This window comes from Camarhynchus parvulus, chromosome 1 (assembly GCF_901933205.1).
Source record: "Camarhynchus parvulus chromosome 1, STF_HiC, whole genome shotgun sequence".
Taxonomy (NCBI): domain Eukaryota; kingdom Metazoa; phylum Chordata; class Aves; order Passeriformes; family Thraupidae; genus Camarhynchus; species Camarhynchus parvulus.
The window spans coordinates 72,802,412-72,824,652 of record NC_044571.1 but is presented as its reverse complement, the minus strand read 5'-3'; the positions used below and the strand labels follow the sequence as shown (position 1 = coordinate 72,824,652).

Sequence of the window (22,241 nt, the reverse complement as noted above, 5' to 3'; positions counted from 1 at the left end):
AGGATACTTAGAGAAAAGACAAGGGGTGCAAAACAGGCAGCAGAGGAGGCAAACAAATTTGCCCAATATCATAAAGTAGATCATGAGCAGATCTGAAAATGAGATGTCAACTACCAGATCCTGGGACCACCTATTTCCCCAAAAAACAAAAAGAAAAAAAAGGGCATGAAGCAGCAGCTATTAACAGAAATCCAGTGATTTGGAGTTTTGGATAGAGAGACACTTTCAGTTTAAAGGTCATGCTTCATTCCCTGGATCTATAATCCATTTTGCTTGAACTCTACAAACTCATTTAGACAAGGATTAGATGGTACATGTCTTCCTGCTTCCTGAATTGGGCTGTGCATAAAACTTGCAGGGATGAAGCAACAGCATTTATGAGATTGAAGAAGAAGAATGGAAGAGCCCACCAAAAAAAAAAAAAAACAAACCAAAAAAATCCACCAAAAAAACACTAAACCAAAAAAACTCAAAAAATCTTCAAAGCAGGCTGAGAACAAATAGCTCAAAATTTACATTATAGTAATCTCTGAAATTACCTGAAAGGAATGATGGCTAGCACTTGTGAAACAGAGGCAGGATGCTCATTAACAATGAGAACATTAACCCCTGGGGGACAGAAAGTCCAGTAGTGAGGTAATTTGTCAGTTTGCTTCATTTTCTGTGTTTGACAGCAGTAAATGAGAAGTCACAGCCACTGTTTCTTCCCTAACTCAGTCATCTTTTTATTTTATATTTTCTCTGTGAGATTTTGGTACTTCATGAAAGAAGTAAGCATTTGGGAAACATCTCACGTACCATTTGTCACAAAAACTTGAGCAGCTCCTCCAAAGCAGCCACCCTAGTTTATGGAGACAGGCTTACATGGAGTTTATGGAGACAGGTGACCCACAGTGAGCAGGATGTGTGGGGGACACAGCTGGAGCCAGGGCAGAAGAGGGAGCTCAGTGCTCGGGGCCACCTCTAGCCCACCACATTCTCACAGAATGTGTTGGATGTACATGGCAGGGTTTTGGTAGTGGGAGGCTACAGAAAAATGTGAGGGTGTGGGGGTGTGGAGGGATGGGGGGGAATGCTTCCAGAAACTTCCCTGTCTCCAACAGAGCCAAAGCCAGCCCACCCCAAGATGGTCCCACTGCTGGTCATGGCTGAGCCCAGCAGCTGGGATAACAGGGTAAAAGAAAGGCAAAAAAAATGCACAATGGCAGTTGGAGAGAGGAGTGAGAATATGTGAAAGGGATGGCTCTGCAGACACCCAGCTCAGTGCAGAGGAGGGGCAGGAGGTGCTCCAGGTACCAGAGCTGCAATTCCCCTGCAGCCCTTGGAGCAGACCATGGGGAGGCAGCTGTGCCCCTGTAGCCCATGGAGATCCATGGGGATGCACAGATCCCCCTGCAGCCCTTGGAGCAGGCCATGGGGATGCACAGATCCCCCTGCAGTCCTTGGAGCAGACCATGGGGAGGCAGCTGTACTCCTGCAGCCCACGGAGATCCATAGGGATGCACAGATCTCCCTGTAGCCCATGGAGGAGACCCACAGCAGAGCCAGGGGGATGCTTACTGCAGTGCTCAGAGCTGCATCTGACACTCTAAAAAGGTTCAGTATGATCCATTTTGGGTCTGAGCAGCATTTAATTCCTTCACTGTGTGCTCACATCCCAGAGGTGTTGCAGACAGTGATTTTCCCCATTAGTGCTTTTTGTGATTGTCACAGAACATGGCTCGTGCAGCAGCAGGGTGTATGTCTTGTAAGACAGAAGTGCATTTCAAATTGTGCTGGGTCTACATCCAGCTTGTCTGCCATACATTTAAAGCTGAAATCACTCCAGCATTAGCTACAGCTCAAAAGGAGACACATAACTCACTTTACATGGAAGCATACTTTGATATACTCTTTCTTCAGACAGCAGGGATAAATGACTTGTAGGAAGACACCATTTGCAGGACAGAAAATTTATGTTGCAGAGACTAGAGATTTTCTAAAGCTTTATTATTGATACAACGAATCAGTATTTGCTACTCGATGTAATCTTGGCAGCACAACAATATGGTTTTTACTGTTTTGAAAAGAAATGGAAATGCAAAGTAGCTGTTTTATTTCAAAATAGCATCACATCAATCAGTCTTTGTTTGTTTTGAAGGAGGTGTATGTGTAGGGCTGTTAGATGACAGGTCTCAAAATGCAAAATGCAAAATACTTGGTAAAGTATTTTACCTTTGTAAAGTGACTGTTATAGATCAGATTCCGCATACCACTGTTTTCATTAAAACAGCCGAATATGAAAAGAAGAACCCGCTAATATTAAAGAATAAATCTTGCTCTCATTCATTGGTTTACTCACCTCCTTTTCTTGCTCCCAATCCCAATAGGTATTATCTCATGAGATCTCTCTTCACCTCTATATTGTTGACTGGGTCCCATTAGCTGAAAACATCCTCCTAGATGTTTTCAGAAAAAGAGTAGGAATTCTTGCTTGAGAATTACTAGAATTTACAAAAATCAACAGGATGATGACATGCAGTAGGAATGATGCCACCCAAAGCGGAAGAAAAATGCTTCAGTCCTTTCTCACACAAGATTTGCAGTGCTATCATTGGGAATTCTGCTTCAGCAATAGTTTGTAGAACTGACATTAAAAAAATTCCACAGAATATAAACGGAATTTATGACATAACAAATAATATTTAATATATAGCATTGAATGCATACACATCAATACCAGTGCCGTAACAACAAAACAGAACTTGTAAAATTAGCAGCAGTTTTTTGCAAGTACAAAAATACACATTTTTTTCAGAACATATATAATAGCAAAATTTAACAGGATATATTATACAAACTCAAAGCATTTAGATAATGCATTACTCCAATATATTATATGATGTAGGACACAGACAGTGAGATTGAGTGCACCCTCAGCAGGTTGGTAGGTGACAGGATGCCGAGAGGTGCAGCTGACACAACAGAAGGACGGGATGCCACCCAGAGGGACCTGGACAAACTTGAGAAGTGGGCCCATGAGAACTTCAGGAGGTTCAACAAGTCTAAGTGCAAGGTGCTGCACCTTGCCCTGGGTCAGGGCAAGGCCAGATACAGCTACAGACTGGGAGAGGAACTCACTGAGAGCAGCCCTGCTGAGAAGGACTTGGGAATGCTGGAGGATGAGAGGCTGGCCATGAGCTGTCAGTGTGCTCCCACAGCCCAGAGAGCCAAACGTGTCCTGGGCTGCATCCAATGGTGGGCAGCAGGGCCAGGGAGGGGATTCTGCCCCTCTGCTCTGCTCAGAGCCCACCTGCAGGGCTGCATCAGCTCTGGGCTCCCAGCACAGGGAGGACAGGGACCTGCTGGAGTTGGTACAGAGAAGGACCATAAAGAACATTAGAGGAATGGAAAATCTCCTCTGTGAGGAAATGTTGAGAGTTGGGATTGTTAAGCCTGGAGAAGAGGAGGCTTCAGGAAGATCCCACTTAGGCCTTCCATTACCTTAAGGGGGCTTATAAAAAGAAGGGAGGTGGCTTTTTATACAGGCAGATAGCAGCAGGACAAGGGGCAAAGTTTTAAACTAAAAGAGAGCAGGATTAGATTAGGAAGAAATTCTACTCAGAGAGTGGTGAAGCACTAGAACAGGTTGCCCCAAAAAGTTATGGATACCCCATCCCTGGAAGTATTCAAGGCTAGGTTGAATGCGGTTCTGAGCAACCCGGTCTAGTGGGAGGTATCCCTGTCTCTATGGCAGGAGGTTGGAACTGGATGATCTTTAAGGTCCTTTCCAACCCAATCCATTCTGTGGTTTTATGTTTTAGATGTTGCATAATAAAATTACCTGTGTTCTGCTTGCAATAATACATAATGCCATTTACAGCAATGTTAAGAAACTATTCACAACTTAAACATGAACAGAACAACCAACAAAGCACAGTAAATGAAACGTAGAGTTGCAAGGTGTTAGTTACAAGATTCAGCATTTCCCTTTACATATTTTTGGGCTTACTTTTTTCTTTCTTTTGCAGCATGAAAGAAATAACTACACCTATTGAACATACTGTATAAACATACAGAAAACAACACACTTACTCCTTGGAGGACAATGAAGGTAATATTTATCAGTTACAGAACAGTAGTATAGTACCACAGTTATGGAAGCTATGCTGACTTTGCACGCTACATCAAAAGCACAAAGGACTGGGACTCACATCTGCAAGGCTCAACACTCGAGTGCTCAAGGACAGAGGCCCAGCAGGCAGCCTGCTGCCCTCGCAGGGTCAGGGAACAGGACACTGGCCTTAGTTACCTCCTGGGTCCCTTCCAGATTTTCAGGAGATTTCTGTTTGCTTGCTTTTCAGCAATTTTTATTATTCCTGCAATGTTCCTGCAAAGCTTCATATTGGAACATTACTCAGTTTCCTAAAAAAAGAAAACCTGTGAGTCCGGGGACTGCTCAATTAAATTTGAACAATCTGGATGTTAAACTTAAAATGAACACACATCAACACCAAAGGCATTTTCTTTATGGTGTTTATTTTAAGCATTAAAATTCCTCTGCAAAAAGCTTTGGTCAGTCTCTTCAAACTTTGGATTGCTGTAATGCTTTTCTAGACCTCCTCTTTGCTCATGAAGTCCGTCTCTCCCAGTGACTTTCAGAGGCAATGGCTGAAGGTCAGGCTTAATGCAACAGCCATCGACTCCATCAGTAGGTTTCAGGGGTGCTGACCTGCGGCTGGGCCCCACCAAGCCCCTCTCAGCCCCAGTGTCAGTAGGTTGTGGAGATGGTGGCACTGTGGTGGGTGGAAGGAAACAGTCATCAGCCACAGCAGCAGCAGCAGTGTCCTCGTGTTTCTTTAGCAACTGGAAAGTGCCGTCAAAAGGGGAGGAGGTTTCACTGAAGGTAAACAGAGCCTGGTCTGAGAACTGGGAGAAAGCACTGTCCAGGGAGCAAAGTGACGACACAGATGGAGATGTCCCAGAAGAAGACTGGCTAAAAGAGCTAAATCCTGAGCAAGTATTTAATCCCTCTGGCGTTGGAGGCAGGAGACAATGAGACAGGTCTTTCCTTTCAACATTTTTGTTTGTGTTGTCACTTCTACCAACACCAATCCCTACAAGCAAGCTCTGATTGCTGAGCTTTTGCCTCTCCACCTGCAGCGACCGGCGCTGGCAGAGACATTCCTCATCTTGGTGAGGCAGGACCACGTCACAGCTGGCTTTGCGTGTGGCCTTCTCGCGTGGCCCGGCATCCTCGGCACGGCCGGAACCGCAGCCCTGTAGGCCAACCGCGGGCTCGGAGGAGCGCCGGTGCCTCCGCACAGCCTTGGGAGCACCCGAGGCAGCTGCTGATGTGACACCACTGGAGTAGGGAGACTTGCTTGAGTTTTCTTGCAAGGAAAACTTCGGGTGCGCGTTGTCAGAAATTTCCAACTGCTTCAGTTTGGTTTGGCTTTGGATTTCGTCCACTTCCGTCTGCTCCGAATCGCCATCGCTCAGAGTGAAGACAGACTCCCTGCTTCTGTAATCCTGATCACATGTTTTAATCCAGTCACTGGAGGAAGAGTCAGCTTCATCATTCGCCTCATTTTCCAGGCTGTCATAGGAAGAGTCGTTCTGATGGAGAGAAGCAACATCTGCAAGGACAAACCAAGCATTAACACATCAGTGACTGAACCGCCCTCTTGACAAGCAGCTTCTTTTTATTGTTGTGGGTTTTTTTTTCTGGCAAGTGTCCTTTACTTTCAGGAGCATTTGCCCTTTTAAAGATTCTTCAAGCAAAAGTACTAATAATTTCATAAAAAATTACTCAGTGAATTTTGAACTGGAGAAGCTAAAGTGAGTACTAAGCTACTGGTCAGTCAAGAAATACAGGATAATGGCACAAATAAGGGTTGGGGGGATTTTGTTGTGATTTTGCTTTGGTTTGTTTTTTTAAGTGGATAGTAGCTCATCCAGCTGTAAACGATAATTTACATACATACATACATATATGGCAATTTATTTATTTTTTCTTTTCATTATTGGACATTGAAAGCAACATTTAACCTTTCTTTCATTCTTTTAGACAAATGAAGAGAACAGGGTATACTTCTTACCTCTATTTCTTCCAGAAAATACAATATTTTTAAGAGCAACACTGTGAAGTTTTAGGCTCAGCTTAAACAGCCACCTCATTTGCACTGAGCAGTGCACCTGGACCCTATCCTGCACCTGCAATAATTGGAATTACATTAAATTTCTTTTGCTCTGGGTTAGGCTAAGCTGTCTTATCTCACATTTGCAGCAGACACAGTTCATGCACGGGCAGTCACCATGCCTCAGTGCCTGCCTGAAAGCTCATTCAGTTGCTGTGACCCTGCTGTTGTGGGTCTGAGCTCTCACTGCCAGCACATCCCAGCACAGCAGATCCCACGTGCTTCACTCCTGGGGAGGGGACATGCCAAATTTCACCCAATCTCTCTGGAGGCAGAGCATTAGGAGTTTGAAACAGCCACACACGGTCAGTCAGACATGCTGACACAAGTGTCATTACCACTTTCAGGACAGGCCACCTGTGACAAAATCCATTTTACAAAAATGCTGCTTTAGAAATACTTTAGGGAGAGACACAAAACTCCAGTCAAAATCAGAGGGTTGGAGAGAAAAAAAGCATTAATGATAATCTGGAAAGCTCTGTCAACTAGTCTGCCAAACACCTTCAGTCACCAGTTCCATGATTCTTCTGTGCTAGCAACAAAATCTGGATGTCCCATTGAAACTCTGGAGATATCTCTCTTTTGATAGTTAACAGACACTCTCAACCCTAATATAATGGTGTGACAGCTGTATTATGACCATTGTTGATTACTGACCTCCTGATATTTTGGGAAGACACAGGCTGAGGCAAAAATTATAGATTTGAGAGGAAACCTTCACTAATTTTTTTCTTTTTTTTATTTTCTTTGTTTCCCCTCCCTCCTTTTTTAACCGGAGAGGTTCAGATGACCGGTATAAGAGCAAGTCTTTGTGAAAGCATTTTGTGATATGATCCAGGTCTATGGTAAATTGAATCAGTAATTATGACCAATTCTTTGGGGAATTGAATGGAAAGAGAACAGCAGTATCTGGGAACACCCCATGAAGAAGGAACGGCATTTTCCCATGGAATATACCAATCTTTTGCCTGGCTGAGTTTATCTGTCTTAATGGGATCAAAACATCAATCTGCATTACCTGAGCTGTTCTCTCTCTTGCACGTCATCAGTATTTCTCCAAAGAGGGAAGTAACTTCATCTCCAAAAATCCTGCAACAATTCTCAATGAGGAACTGTACCAGACTAGAAATCTGCAACAAAGCAATGGGAGAGAGATGTCAGATCTTCTATTACTCAACTCAGGACAAGCTCACCATATATATGAGGAACAGGAGCAAACTGTCATCCATGAAGACAGCCAGGAGCTACTCTCTCGGTCTCCTGGGCTGAATAAACTGTCCTGGTACACATCCTTGTAAACATCTTTTCCATTCTACTCTGTCCTGTTCCGAGGTCACCACAACCAGAGATCTTCTTGATGAGGGAAGCATTTTGCTGGGCATTGCTTTATGACCTCTCTCCCCTTCTACCAGGAAGGTTATGAGAATGGATTGATGAATGTTTCTGGAGCCCTGATAAGAGGACAAGTCCTGATTTGAAGAGGTACTGAGCGTTCTCATGTTTGCAACCAACAGCGTGGTTGAATGGGATGAAGGTTGGTTGGGTTTTCTGCTACACCAAAGTGTTTCTCACCTTTTTAATAAATTCACTTTCTATATCAGGAGTGGAGGATACAGGAGGCCAGAGTAGGCTAGGTGCAATGCAGACTGCTAGATTAAAGGCATTCATCTGGTTCTCTTCAGATCGCACTTCTATCCCATGCAGCACTCCAAAGATGTAACGCAGGAGAACAACATTAGCTCTGGGGAGATGCTCTAGTAACCTGAAAACATATAAAAACAGAATTCTTCACATTAATGACCACTTTCCATAGAGATACACAAGTCAAGATAATGGAAATGCAGAAACAGGGTAACATGGTCCACTAATTAAACCAGGGAGGGCGTCAAAGAGACGTTTTTGTTCTTGTTTTAAAAAAAATAACTGCAAGTTGAATATTTGTGATTCTGCATTCTGGGATATACATTTGTAGGAAAAGAATGTAGAGAATATAAATAACTACCTTTGGATGCTTTTTATCTTCTCTTCATTATTTCCTTGATCCAGCACAGAGACCCACTTATCACATAGCTGGGATGATAAAATACTGCCTGGGATGTTGCGAAGAAAATCCTTATCAAGGGAAAAGAAGAACAAAACACGTGAGCAGCTGTTCTGGGGCATGTGAGGGAGTAGGAATAAGATACACAGATAAAAGAGGATGTATCAATAGGACAGCACTTGCTGGTAAGTATATTGTTACACACAACTACCAAAACCACAAGAAAATCATCTGAGATAGAGGCATTTTAGATTAGGCTTAAAGTGATTATTTTCCAGCCTTTCTCTACCTTTTCCTGTCAAAATACAGGTATTTGAATGCTTCATCAGATATTGCTGAACTAAAAAATCTGCAGTGAGACCAGTTATTCTGATGTTTAATAATATCTGTCTTTACTTATCACTTCACTTCATCTGTAGTCCCTGTTTCTTCTCCTCAGCTGACAAGCTCAAATACCTCCTGACCATAAGCACTCCAAGGCATCACTACCTTCCTTCCCCTAATCAGTGGAGTACTTAAACTAATCATTGATTGTCCTGCTATTCCTCTTTCCTAACACTTCAACCGTGAGCATGGAAATTGTTGCAGTTTAGGAAGAAGGCCAAATCCTAACTTCCCAAAATAGATAGGGTGAGGGAAGCTATGATGCTTTTTTTGCACAGGGAACGTTTGTTTTGACATACAAGACTGTACAATGCATGGAGAAAATAATCAAAATACTTATGGCAACACTATAAACTCACTAGGATTTGCAGTGTAGGGTAGTACTGATGTGTAAGGAGACAGGTCTGCAAACATGCCTTCTAGAATTTCATATGCAGAGGGTAACAGGACCAGGCCATAGCACAGACCTCAGGAAAGCTGTCAGCAAAACAAGCTGGCTACTCCTCTTCCTCATCCTAATTCAGTGGTAGCCTCCTGTGGAGATCCTCACAAGGTTAATGCGCCACCCATTCTTGTTAATTCATTCCTCTTTGGGCCTGTCCCTGGAGAAAAGCCCTCCCTGGTTGAGCACAGGATCTGTGCTGCTCTCACCCAAAAAGAGAGACAGGAACAGTCTTCACATACCTTAAACAAAGATGCTGTCACAAATATGGATTCACGGGCCAGGTCCACTTCAGTGCCTGAATCAAGCTTCTCCTTTAGCTCTTTGAATGTTTTTGCACTTCCAGAGCGTCTGAAAATACCCTTGGTGGAAGGCCCCTCTTGGTAAAGGAGGGAAAGCATGTCCTAAAAAAATTAAAAAGGCAAAGAGGATTTCCCATAAATATGTTTTATTGTCCAGCGCCACTAAAATGTAGTTTTGCCATTTTGGCCACAGCTGAAAACCTTTTTGTCCTAAAAAATATCAGAAATCAAACACAATCTAAGCTCAAATCTTGCCAAACAGCACAGCAAAGCTGTGATTTGGGGCTCTCATTTTGGAAAACATCCCCTCAGAAATACTGTGCTGCCACTGCTGAGCACTAACTTTTTTCATGACCTTCCAGGGCCTGTGCAAGTTTCAGCCAAGTCATTTAAACATATAAATGCTGTGGTATGGGAAAAGGAGAATGGTCTATCTAACTCAAAGCTTGCATTTGACAGTGGCCTCAGCCATACATTGCTTTGCAGAAAGATATCAGACCCTCACTGCTGATCACTGTAGTTAATATTATCACCAGCCACAGATAGAATTCTGTTTCACTGTTGATATCTGAAAAAAAGAGATTTTTATCTAAACTAGAAAGTGCTTTGTTTGCTAATATATATCTGCACTTCTACACCAGATCAGAGTCAGGTTTTTACCCCTTTGCTGCTTCTGAGCAGTATCAGACTCTGCAAGCAGCTCAGGGCTGTCAGCAGAACCAGCTCTGAGGCAAGGTGCTCCTGCTTGGGAGGTCACTCCAAGGGGGATAAAGCTCAGCTTGTGGCTTCCCTGAAGCCAGTGAGGCTGCAGAGGATTAAACAAGTAGACAGCTTATTACAGAGAAGGGAAAACAAGCAGATTCCTGCCTAGTTTTTAAAATAACAGAAGGGACTGATATTTTCTGTTAAATAATAAGAGGAAAACAAGGAGAAAAAGAAATGCAGAAACTTCTCCTGAGATACTGTGCTCAGGATGTTTGCCAGATGCTTAGTTTGATGCTTAGTTCTCTGCAGTCTCCTGAGGGCCATCTCTCAGACATGCAGGTGAACTCTTGCAGGCCTGCTCCATGCCATGGAGAATCTGTCATGGTTATCCCTTTGAAAGGGGAAACATGTGCAGACAGTCTCTGGGATTATCTGTGTGCATGCAGTGGCCTGAGAACCAAGTTATCAAAAATGACGGCAAGAAAAGAGACAAGGAGGAGGGGTCCTGGGATACTGCTCCATCATCATTAAACTGAATTAGTGAACAGTAATGGATAAGGAATGGAGTCTGGGGACTTTCCTAGTCTGAGCTGTAAGGTAGGTCCTCCTGCCAGACAGCACAGCAATTAGGTCTAATGGAAGCTAGTACTTTTGATTTTATTCTTTCATGTTTCTTTCTCACTCTTGCAGAAGTCCAAGATCAAGAATTAATGGAAGTGCAGATGCTTTGGAGGAGTACCTTCATGGCAGCAGGACTCATGTCAGCATTTTCATTCTCTTTGCAGGAATTTAGAGCTCTCCCATTAAAACAGGCCGAGCCCCACAGCACAGGAAGTTAGCACATAAACAAACCCTTTCAAAATACATTTTGAACAAAATATTCACGAGATAAAAACGGGAAGCCCCTATTAAACTAACAAACCTAGATGAAATTGCATGAAGGAAGCTATGGTGCAAGACAATTCAGTGTGGCAATGGCTAAAAGAGAGTCCTTCAGCTATGAAAGCAAGTTGCAAGCTCTGAAGCAGTTATCCAGCATGCCTGCAGCATTCATCCCTGCTATTTTTTCTCTTGCAAGTAAATCCCATTCAGTTCCCCAGTATTCTATTTTCCAGAGATGATGCATGAATTCAGAAGTTCTATTTTGTGGTATAAACACAATGTTTAAAATTCAAAGCATGAAGTCTACCAAGCTGTGATTCTATGCTTAGCAATTTTGGGGATTTTTTCAAAATAAAAATTTACTATTATTTATGTGTTGGAGAAATTTCTGAAGTGCAGCATTGGCTCATCTCTTAAACAGAGAGAAGGAGAGATCAGGTGATCATAGCCACACAGAATCCATCTCTGGAGAGCTTATTTAAATAACCTAAATAATAAAAATGCACACTTCTCCTTCAAAAGAAAACACTATTAAAAGACCTGGAACATCCTGGTATGATTCACTATTCAGGCAGCAATAAAGCAGCACACCAAGCACCAGCTTAGGAGACAGAACACCTCCTCTTGTAAACTGGTGTGACCCCGCTGATTTCAGCGGGGTTCTGGCAATTTCTTCCAGCCAGAAGTCAGGATGAAGGGCCCAATCCTGCAGGGCTCATTCCCACTTTGTAAATACTTCATCTGCTGTACTGACAACAGGGCCTTCTAACGACCAAAATTGTCACATACACGCCTTAATTATGACTAGGAATGGGCTCTAGGACAACCTTTTTCATGCTCCTAGTTGGTTTTGAGAGCGCCCATAGCACCACAGCTCCCTCAAGACAGGATGAAAAGATGCTACTGTAGTCTCTACACTGCCACCTATTTTTTGCAGTGCTGCTGTCAGACCAAAAATGAGGACTCAGGATGCTTGCCTGCCCTGGAATGACTTCAAGGCTCTGAAATTGCCTGGTTATGGGCAGGTGGCATTTTATGCATGCGTGGGCTGCCTATATGGGACAGTGGATGAGACATTTATGGATGTGGGGATTTTACAGAGATCTTGGGAGTAGTTTAAAAAATATGTGTGAATGTGGCATTTATTTACACTGTGTGAGCGAGGATTAGAGAACCAGCCTTATAGCATGGGCTATAAAGGAGAAATAGCCCAGAGCAGCAGACTGATCACATGCATTTCTCAAGCTGTTATTAACTGGGCCTGACCACAGAATATGCTCAAAACCAAAGTTCTTGCTGGGAATCACAAATGAGGTTTCCCTATGGAAACCTTTCTGGCTTCTTTGCTTGGGTAATTTCAATGTCCCATTTACAAACATATCCTCATTTACCCCACGGAGAAATTCCACCACTGTAAGACCCAACCCTGAGCCTGGGACTCACCAAGAGGGGTTTGGGCAGGTTGTCATCCTCACAGATGGTTGTTAGTAAGAGGCCAAAGAGCTTCCCAGGAACAGCAGATGTTGAGGAGAGGGGTGCATTGTCCAAGTGAGTGCCTGGGCCACGCCAAAAAGCCCAATTTATGATAGATCTTTTCCTTTTAAACGATTTTTGGCTTAAGTCTGGGGAAAGAGAAGGGTGTTTATTACGAGAAATGCATTTCAATTCTAGTTCCAGTATTTGGGTTTTGGTGGTTGCTACGGTTTCAAAGGAAAAAATGTCATGAACTCAACCAACTCCTTGCATCCAGCTAAGCCTAATCCACCATGCACATAGCTCTGTGGGTGTGAGTGTGTGTGTGTGTGTGTGTGTGTGTGTGTGTAGAATGTGTTGCCTCACTCATGCCCTGAAGGGGATCACCAGGATCTGTCCTGCACTGCTGGAGCAATGTCAGCACTCTCCACCAAGTGCAGGATGGCAAACCTCAGCCTGCTGACTTCACACAGCTGCACTCTGCTAAATAACTCATTTTCCACCCATGGCGGCAAATCCACTGCCCTCACCTCAGCAGGTTGTCCAGGGTGATCCTAGCTCTCCTGACAATGTGGGAGACTCTCCCCACAAATACCACCACAGAATCAACTAATGGGATGGGGCATTTTCAGACCAGGAAAGGCCACTGCCTTGGCTCTCTTCTCCACAAAGCAGGAGTATCATCAGTGTCCTCACTCCAGGCATTTGCTGACTGTGGCCCAGGGATGGTGCCTGCCCTTTAATCACTGCCTTCCAGATGGCATTGCAGCACGCTGCCAGCACACTGATGGGCTCTGCTTGTCCCCACTGTAACACACCTCATCAGACATCAACTAACTGAAACTCCTGTCTGGAGGGTGGAGAGAAGGAAGTACTGGTATTGGGACACAAAAATGGGGTTTTTATATGACTTTTCTCAACATCAGCCACGGTCTTCTTAACAGCATGGGTTACTGCTAAAGGGAAAAGGAGGGCAGACTGTTTATGACAGAAGCACTGACTGGGAAAAACTTAATCTGATATATTTTTCCTTTCTGAGATGTTTTCAAAGCCAATCAGCATTGATTTAGTTGCTTGCCTACCCCATACACATTTTAATTAGCTGGTTCTCCCAAACATTTTACTTTCTGCTGTTGTGGAGGCCAGAACCAAGTCTTGAAGAATTAAGGATTGTGGTACAATACCAGATTTTTCTCTCCAATACTTTATTCTCTCCTATACTTTATTAGAATTTGGTTTTTAGCTCAAAGAGTGATTTTCATTATAGATCATTCCATTCCAGATCATGCTCCCTTTGGGAATGGGTGGAAGTCTTTTCATTAGATGCTAACAGGATGAAAAGTTACAGTTTAACTAAAAATGTGAACATATGAATGTGAAAGCCTGAAGAAAAATGCTTTTCATAAAAAATAATGAGGATATACATTTTAAGCAGTCCAAAGCTTCAAGAAATGTAAGTCTGGCAGGATCTAACATTATGTTTTGGGAGACCATAACTGATCTGTAACTTTCAAAACGATAATTTCTCCTTCAGATGAGCAAGATATTGACACCTGATAGATACTGACACCTGAATAAGGCTTGTTTCACAAACCAAGGTTTGCCAGCATTCTAGTGACACAACAGCAAATGCATACTGGTGTTTTTTCTGTAAACCCTGTAGATCTCAGTGGAAGCAAAAATTAAGATGTTATTTTGGAGAACAAGGAATAGCAGAAGTGAAGAAAAAAAAGAGTTTTAAAATTAGGAACTCTTCTCAGTCTCTTACTGATTGTTCCCCCCCTAACAGCCATGTCTCAAACTGAGAATGTGAAGAAGGGGTCATTGCAACAAACTGCAGCTGTCCCCTGGGACAGGAAGGAAATCTTAGCCAGTTCTTCAGCACACCAGGGCAGAAACCAACAACTGATGTGTGGCAATGAAATGCCCTGTCCCTTAAAAACTAACATTCACTGAAAACCGGGAAAACTCATCCTTTTCATACCCCCTTTTTTAAGGGTATTCACAAGTCTTAAGCTGAAGAGGAGATGAAAAGGGGTGAGTGTTCACTTTCTTTCCTTGAACCTGCGCGAAGTTATAATACTAGGACAAAGCCAGACTCCTCTCAGCCAAGACAGCTGCCAATTATTGCTCTGCAGAAGTACTTCCACACAAAGACCTCATGGCCTCGCTCTGGTGGATTATTCTAAGCCAGAATCAGAAAAAAGTAATACCAGTTTGTTGGAAAATATTGGTCAGAGCTCACAGCAGCCACCTCTTCTTGCTCATATTTTACATGAAGGGAATATCTAGTCATAGTTAATGCCCTAGCCATGGAAATGGCATTTCCTCTCCTTGGAACTAATCAGAAACTTCTAAATAGATCTTCAGCTCTATTTAACAATGTGCTCACGAGCATAATTTAATGGCTATGTTTAATTGGCAGGTGACCATTCCTGTTACATGCTGAAAGGCTACAGCAGAGGCAACAGAAACACCCCATTTCTTCCACACAGAAAACTCTCCTGTACTGCTTTAACCATCCTGCCAGGACAGTTGATGCAATTACACCACCACTTTTGGTGTCCACACAGCCACTTACATGATGTGAGGGCCAGCTGTCAGTCACACCTGCCTGTCAGCACCTGCACTTCTGTCCCACCCTGGTGCACACTGCTGGAGCTGGCAGCTGCTCCTTGCTGCCTCCAGCAGGGACAGCATGTCCTGCACTGTGGTGTCCCACTGCAGGGAAGTGATGGCAGGGAGGACAGCACAGCATGTGGCAGTGGAGTGTGGGGTTACAGATACTGCGTTGACTCTGTAAATTCACCCTGTATGTGGCCGTGTGCCCAGTGGGTACCCAACACAGTTGGCTTGCTGATTTGAAGCTCAAAAGCCAGATCATAGCCTTGGCTTGCATGCAGGTAATTTTTGCCATTTTCCAAACCCACAACAGTCAGGAAAAGCACAAGGAACAGCACTGTAGGGTGAGATAACCTGCTTTGCAAGCAGTTACACCTATACATCACTTTAACAGGTTTTGTCTGATGAAAGAAGGAAAGGTAAATGTACTAAAAGCCTCTTTCTCCCATTTAGCACAGTCCCTGTGCATGACCTGCAGATTGCCCCAGGCTTCTGCTGCCCCAAGCCAGGCTCACTCCACTCCTGCAGCTTGCACAGCACTGATGATAACACATCTGCATTAGAACTCTACAGGCCTGATTTGCATTTCTATTTTCTTTTGCCAGTCAACATCAGCTGCCAAAGCAGGGCCTGTAAACCTAATTACACCCCTTTGCTAGACTGCCTCATTCTTAAAATATGCCATGAAGTAATATATGATACAAATTACTGGGAGGGGGATGGATGAATGCATGTGGAAAGGAAATTAATTTATATAAAATATAATCAATTTCCAGAATAATTTGTAATGGACTCTGGTATAGCTTCACTGTATTTAATTTCTAAAACCATTACAAATGGATTCTATTAATATTCATATATTGTGGGAGATCTTAAGTATTGGGGAGTGCCCAAGATAACAGTGTGGATGTTATTTTTTCTATGATACGGTTATTAATGGTGAAGTAGGGCAGAGTTCCTAGTTGAGCTGAGAATGCTAGTGTGTTAAGAACAACAAAAACACACTATGGGATGTATCCTTGCCCTAAGTCTAACCTCCCAATCCTGTCACTATCTCCTTATTTGTTTTATCATGAGCAGAGCGCAGTCATTGTGTCATTGACAATAGAGTGCAAAACGGAGTGCAGATGCTCATATTTTTGCAGCATCAAGGCCAAAGGCAGAAGAAAATATTATCTTCTTTATTTTACTCAAAGAGCACTGAAATAAAGTCCTATTCACTCAGTTCTATTCGCTCTACCTCATCTAGGTACCCAGGTAGCTGCCTAGACTTTGCCACTTGAGGGTCCCAGTGAGGCAGTGCTGTCCTAAGTACTTTATGAGATGAAGGACCTCCCAAATGTCGCATGGGAATTCTGTGCCAAAGCCTTGACTCTTGAACTGTGAAACCACCCTGTCTAGTTACAGAGCACAGCAAGGGCTGCAGAGAGAAGCTCAGCTAACAAGACTCACAAAAATTGCAGGGGAGAGAGAGATTCTGCCTTTCTTTTGCTGACTTTAGAACAATCACTTGACAGGCAGCTTGTCAAAATGTAACTTCCAAAGATGACGCATATACAACAGCACACTCAGATCAGTGAAAGCTACACTGCAGAACCCCCCAAGCAGCTGGAAGATACACCTGCACATTCCTCTGCGCTTCCCACTGCGCCCCCAGCCCGGCACATGTGCCTTCTGCAGCAGAGCCAGGTGGCCAGGCTGGGTGTGGGGACAGATCTGGGCTGAGGGGACAACGTACCGTTCAGCTGCTGGCACACGGCCACCTGGCTGGGCTTCAGCACAAACTGGCACTGCAGCTCCTGGGGCAGCTGCTCCGGCAAGAAAGGGCCCTGGAGCTGCCTGGGGCAGGCACAGGGCTTTGATCCGTGGGGCATGGCGTCACGAATGTGGCTCATTGTAATTCCAAAGGGATACTCGTGGCCTGTTCAAAGAGAAATCGAAATAATCTCTGTTGGATTGACTGGAGACTTGCAAAACTCCATCTGCCCTGGAGGAAAAGCAGATTTTGCTTGCTGGCCTGCAGCACTGTCTCAGTAATCTAAGAATTGTTGCTTTTCTCCATATTTGCACGGGCATAAATCATACACTGGCAGATAGGGAGTTACCATGTTTGGTGTAGTTAAACAGATGTAAAAGTAGAATCGGATCTATTACAGCTGTATCACATAAAAGCCCCTCAGAAAAACATAAAAGTGACTATTTCTGAAATCAGGGTTTACTCTTTCTCCCGCTTTTATTGTGGCACTGAAAGTTTAGGTACTGCTTGCTCACATAATTCTGGAGAGAAATGAGATTATGGGATCAGAGACGTCAAATTTCTGCTGAGCATGCAAAACCAAAAAAATTCCAGTATGGAAGTGATCTTCCCTCCCTTAGCATGTTAAGTCCAACAGCCATCAACTCAGTCAAATGAGACACAATTATGGTTCCTGTCTGAGGCTGAAACAGGAAGGAAACATCAATCGCAGGGCTGATGCAAATGAGCTATGCTTGGCTTTAACCAGCATCCTTGGGGACTACACAGAGGCAATTCATTTCTGGAGGAGCTTTCACAAATGCCACCGGAAAGATGCTTTTCCGACTTGTCTAAAGACCTGGTGGATTAAATACATGAAAAGTGGATGCAATGCTAAGATGTTTTAGTTAGCTTGCAGTTAGACTTGAACACTCAGAGAATGGAAGAGGTGTCATTTGTGATTATAGTATGAAGCTATGGCACAGGCAAACTCTCTGCTTCTGACGTGCACCTGTAAAAAAAGTTTGCCTTATCTAATAAACCTCTGCATAAGCATCAAGAACAGCATCACTTTCATGTCAGATTCTTCTTTTCCAAGGATTGCAACTTGAATTTGCAGTGAGAGTCAGTCAATTAGAAAGCCCTTCCCTATTTCTGAATTCTCTGGTTCTATGTTTAAAGCCATGGATGTGATTTGATCTGAGGAAAATACACAGTAATGGTCAGAAACCCAAAGTCTGGTATGTTTCAAAGGCAAAACAGTTCGCACTCTCTATAAGGTGCACAAGTTAGACATTTTATAAATATTAATGTTGTCTGACTCCAGTGAAGCATTTCTAGCTAAGGTTACTTTGAGAAGGAATGCTAAGATTTACCAGGATTAGATTTGCAGGAGAAAAAACCAGAAAATATACAAGTTTTTCTTGTTCTAATCATCTGCAAACTCATGCAGCACAAGTAATGCTGGGCTTCTACAGGGAAATGTTCTTACTAATGGAAAGGGATTTGTTCTTAGTGAATCATGGGCCAAAGTCAAATCACTCCATCCAATCGCTTCTGAGATTTGTTGATTCCTGGTCCTGAAATGTTTTGAAAATCATTTTAGAAATTAATAAGCACTAATTTGCTCCTAATCAGAGGGGAGCTGTCAGCTAGAATGAGAAATACAGGATTGGAAAGGATTGAATCAGTTAACTTGAGTTGTGGAAGGAAAAATCATTTCTCAAAATTCTGCTGAGTTTTGCTGAGGAGGGGACAATGCTGTGGAGGTGTAGGAAGAAATATGGGAAAGCTGGACAACCTCCAGAAGAGGAGGTGACTGGAGAGGCCAACTCTGCAGAAACTCTGGGGCTCATGCAGCAAAACTGGGGCAGAAATAAATGAACTTCTTCAACCTCTTAGTGACACAAGCAGACAATTGCTCTTCAAAACAAAGGATCATCATTTCCCTAACTCTGCAGAGAGGCAAACTCATGTGATAGGGAAGTAAGAGAAAAAATAGGAAAAACAAAACAAAAAAGGAAACTGAGCTTCAGTCTTCTCTCTATTTCTTGCGTCTACAGCAGTAGTAACTGAGTGAATATTGAAAAACAAAACAATGTCAACAACTTACCAATAAGAGGGTAAGGAGCATGTTCTCTTCCTGAAATCACCCATAGCTTGTAGTCTTTTTCAGAGCCCTTTAAAACCAAAATTAAGAATCAGTTTGTCAGCCATTAAGGACAGGTTCTCACATAAGTTTCTCACAATATAAGGATAATCTGCACCTTGCCAGCAGGGTCAAAGGAATCCCCTTTAGTTTTGTAGTGCCCAAGTCTGCCACCAGCAAAATTCCTGCGTGTCTGCCATGTGCAATGTGGTTTATGTGACCTGGGCTCAGCTCTGAGCAGTGAGAGGTGCTGGAGCCCATCATTTCTGAAGAAAAAGGGGGAGATTTGCCCCCAGTTTTTTCCCTCAGACTGGAGTGCCTCCTGGCAGCAGAGGGATGGATGTCAGAGCCCACTTCACTACTCTGCTCCACCCTCTCCCCAGCTTCCCTACATCTCTAAGCAGGAGAAGCTCAGGCTGGTGAGCCAACAGCATCCTGTGACTGACACTGGAGCACAGGGCAGGAGCACCTCCACCTGAGCCCACCCTAATGATGTCAAGGCAAGGATGACAGCCCCAGGCTCCTGGCACTCAGTGCTGCCCCAAAATCTTGTTGCAGGGCTGCTGTCAGCCTTTTTGTGCAGCCCTTATGTGTGGAAGGGCTTGGGACTGCTGGATGGTGTTTTAAGACTACTGAGCCCTCTTTTAAAGTGTACAGCAGAGAGGATAAATTTACATCAAAAGAGACAATTTTCAAAAGACTGGGGAATGTGATCATTTTTGGGAAAAGCTGTGAAAACCTCTGATTTAAATAAAATAAAATTAAAGCGAATTCTAAATACTGCCTTTAGCATAAATGTACAAGAGAAAAAGTGGATAAATACACTGCATTAGAAGTGATCTATTTTACCTTAAATCCCTTTTTGGTGACACTATTAAATCAGGATAGTTTAAAATCTAAAAGTTTTCTGGCTATAAAAAGCAATAAATACCTCATGACAGCATTTACTTAGATCCAAAGTTAATTCCTACCTCCTTTTAAACAGACTTGCCCACTATTCTGCATTTTCTGGACCTTCACCCAGTGTTCCTAAGGCTTTTGAGACTCTTCCTACTTGCTGCATGCACCTGATGTAATGCTGATACAGCCAACAAAGCCTCTGCAGCTTGCTCTCTGACTGACAGAGCTTTCTGGCCCATATTAGCACTGCTGTTAAGTCAGCTAGCAGGGGGCAGAAGGAAAATAAATAGGCTTTGGAGACATCTCTGATGCCTTGGGGCAAGCAGCCAGGAGCAAATAAATACAGCTGAAGAGCACAAGAAAGGGTATTTGCTTTTCCTTTCACAGACATATATGAAAGGGCTCGTTGCTGTGAAGGGGAAGCAGGGAAGGGAAGGGCCAGTTAAGCGTGGTTGCAGAAGGCAGACTGCTCATCTCTGACTGCAAATGCTGTCCTTTATGGCTTTATGAGGCCATTTGTCAGGATAAATGTGACTGTCCCAGAAAAGTCAGCAAGTGTACTTACAAAGCTGAGAAACCCAAGGCCCTTTCTTCTGCCCCACTTGATAATTTGGAACAGATGATCAATGCCATTTTGCACAAGCTAGCTGTCATTTTACCAGAGAAACCACAGAGGAACAAACCCTGATGCGTTAAACCAGAGTGAACTCAGCCAAAGTAATAGCCCCATTAATCACACAATATGTGAAATGTAGTTTTTATAAGTGCCATTGAAAAGTCATGGAGCTCTTTTCAAGTGGTTCTCTGTGGACAGAAATAAAAAACCTTGATACAGCACGTAAGGCAGAGCTTCCTTACAGCCAGAACAATCCTACCAGGGGGCTGGGTGTTTGATTGATATGCAGGCTACAGCTTAATTTATTTAGCTTGTTTGATTTTATTGCTAATCTTATGATACGCCTCTAATGAAAAAAAAAAGCTTTCTGCTATAAAGAAGCAGTAAAAAATGTAGTATCTTAGCTGGGCAAATAATTCTGCAGGCAAGGTTTTACATCTTTCATATGACTTTCATTCTTTTTCTACTTGAAATAAAAACGTAAAGAGGAGGCAAAGGTTGATTGTGATACATACAAAAGAACACAATGCTGAAACCCAACCAGCTCCTTGTCTTGCTAATCTCCAAGTATTCTCTTTAAATATTACAATTTTCCTGGTTTTTCTGTACACAAAGTGAGGAAGTGCAAATGACACCCGTAAAATGGGTAAAAATGAAGCACATCACAATAAAGACTTGCAGCTGTAATAGCACTTAGTCTCCTGATTTTTGGTGCAGAGCAGGGGAGACAATCTGCAATTAAAATCCTAATTTTAATTCACCTTTTATCCTTTTCACCTTGCAATCCCTCTATCGACTCCAGAGATTCCTTAATTAAATGGACTACTGGATTCTGAGCCAGGACCCCAGCCCTGGTGTAAATGAGATGTCTGAGCAATAACAAGATGGGCAGACACAAATTGCTGTGCCTGGGAAATGCCAAGCTATCAGAATAGACTCCTGCATTAAAAGCCTGTGTAAATTAGGGATAATGGATGCTGGGGAAGGCAAATTCTGAGGTTACTCCAACTTTTGCTGTGAGTCTCCAGAAGCCCCAGAGAAGCATAACAGTGGCATTTTGCTCATCATATTTGACTCTTCACACTCAGGGCTGTGGTAAGGAAAGACTTGTCAGATTCCATGAAATGAGATCAATGTATGCATCATGAGTAAAACATTTTAAAAAACCTTGTTACCCAAACAGCAAGCTGATAGACCAGTTAAAAAGCTGTCACCAGGAGCTTCTGTATGATGATCACTGGTACTGGTTGGAGCCATGCTGTGAAACACAGTGAGAGAAACAGAATTCTTGTCCCTGGCACTGATCCTCTACCACAACTGAGGCACTACCTAGTCTGGTTTAGGGCAAAGGAAGCCAGCTGAGGCAGGACTTGATCTAGCAGGGATCACTGCATCTATCTGGCACACTACCCTGCATTATCATAAGTTCTGTAAAAGCCTTTTTCCAAAACAGTTTCAGGACACTGTTTAAATTGGGTGCATTCAGATTCCATGCACTCAGTTACATTTGTGCATCACATAACTCCAAAGGTCCAAGGATATTTAGAGTACCTGACTGGGACACTTGGGAGCAGTGCAATCTGGGGACACAGCTGATCATGCACGTCTGCACACTTTGAAACCAGCTAACAGGCAGACCAGCAGGCTTCTTGTTCACACTGAAGCATGCAAAAGGAGCTCTATCTAACTCTCACTTCTTGTGTCACGATATCTCCTCTTAGGCATCAGCGAAAGCAACTTGATTTAAAAGCAACTTGAAACGTGACTGATCCCTTACAGGGATGAGAGGTTCACTCAAAACTTTTAAGGCA

General features: G+C 43.2%; 1 protein-coding gene across 1 annotated transcript in view; it reads right to left on the bottom strand.

Annotated features, from left to right (window-relative positions):
- Nucleotides 1–2,829: 2,829 nt before the first annotated feature.
- ARHGAP20 (Rho GTPase activating protein 20) overlaps nucleotides 2,830–22,241 on the bottom strand; it is a 57,934-nt gene continuing 38,522 nt past the window's right edge. Inside the window, exons 8-15 of the mRNA XM_030956064.1 lie at nucleotides 18,879–18,945; nucleotides 16,769–16,951; nucleotides 12,379–12,557; nucleotides 9,289–9,450; nucleotides 8,182–8,291; nucleotides 7,752–7,941; nucleotides 7,198–7,309; nucleotides 2,830–5,618 (exon numbers count right to left, since the gene is read on the bottom strand). Of these exons, the coding sequence (XP_030811924.1) occupies nucleotides 4,522–5,618; nucleotides 7,198–7,309; nucleotides 7,752–7,941; nucleotides 8,182–8,291; nucleotides 9,289–9,450; nucleotides 12,379–12,557; nucleotides 16,769–16,951; nucleotides 18,879–18,945 (2,100 nt within the window). The 3' untranslated portion in view covers nucleotides 2,830–4,521. The remainder of the gene's footprint in view (nucleotides 5,619–7,197; nucleotides 7,310–7,751; nucleotides 7,942–8,181; nucleotides 8,292–9,288; nucleotides 9,451–12,378; nucleotides 12,558–16,768; nucleotides 16,952–18,878; nucleotides 18,946–22,241) is intronic.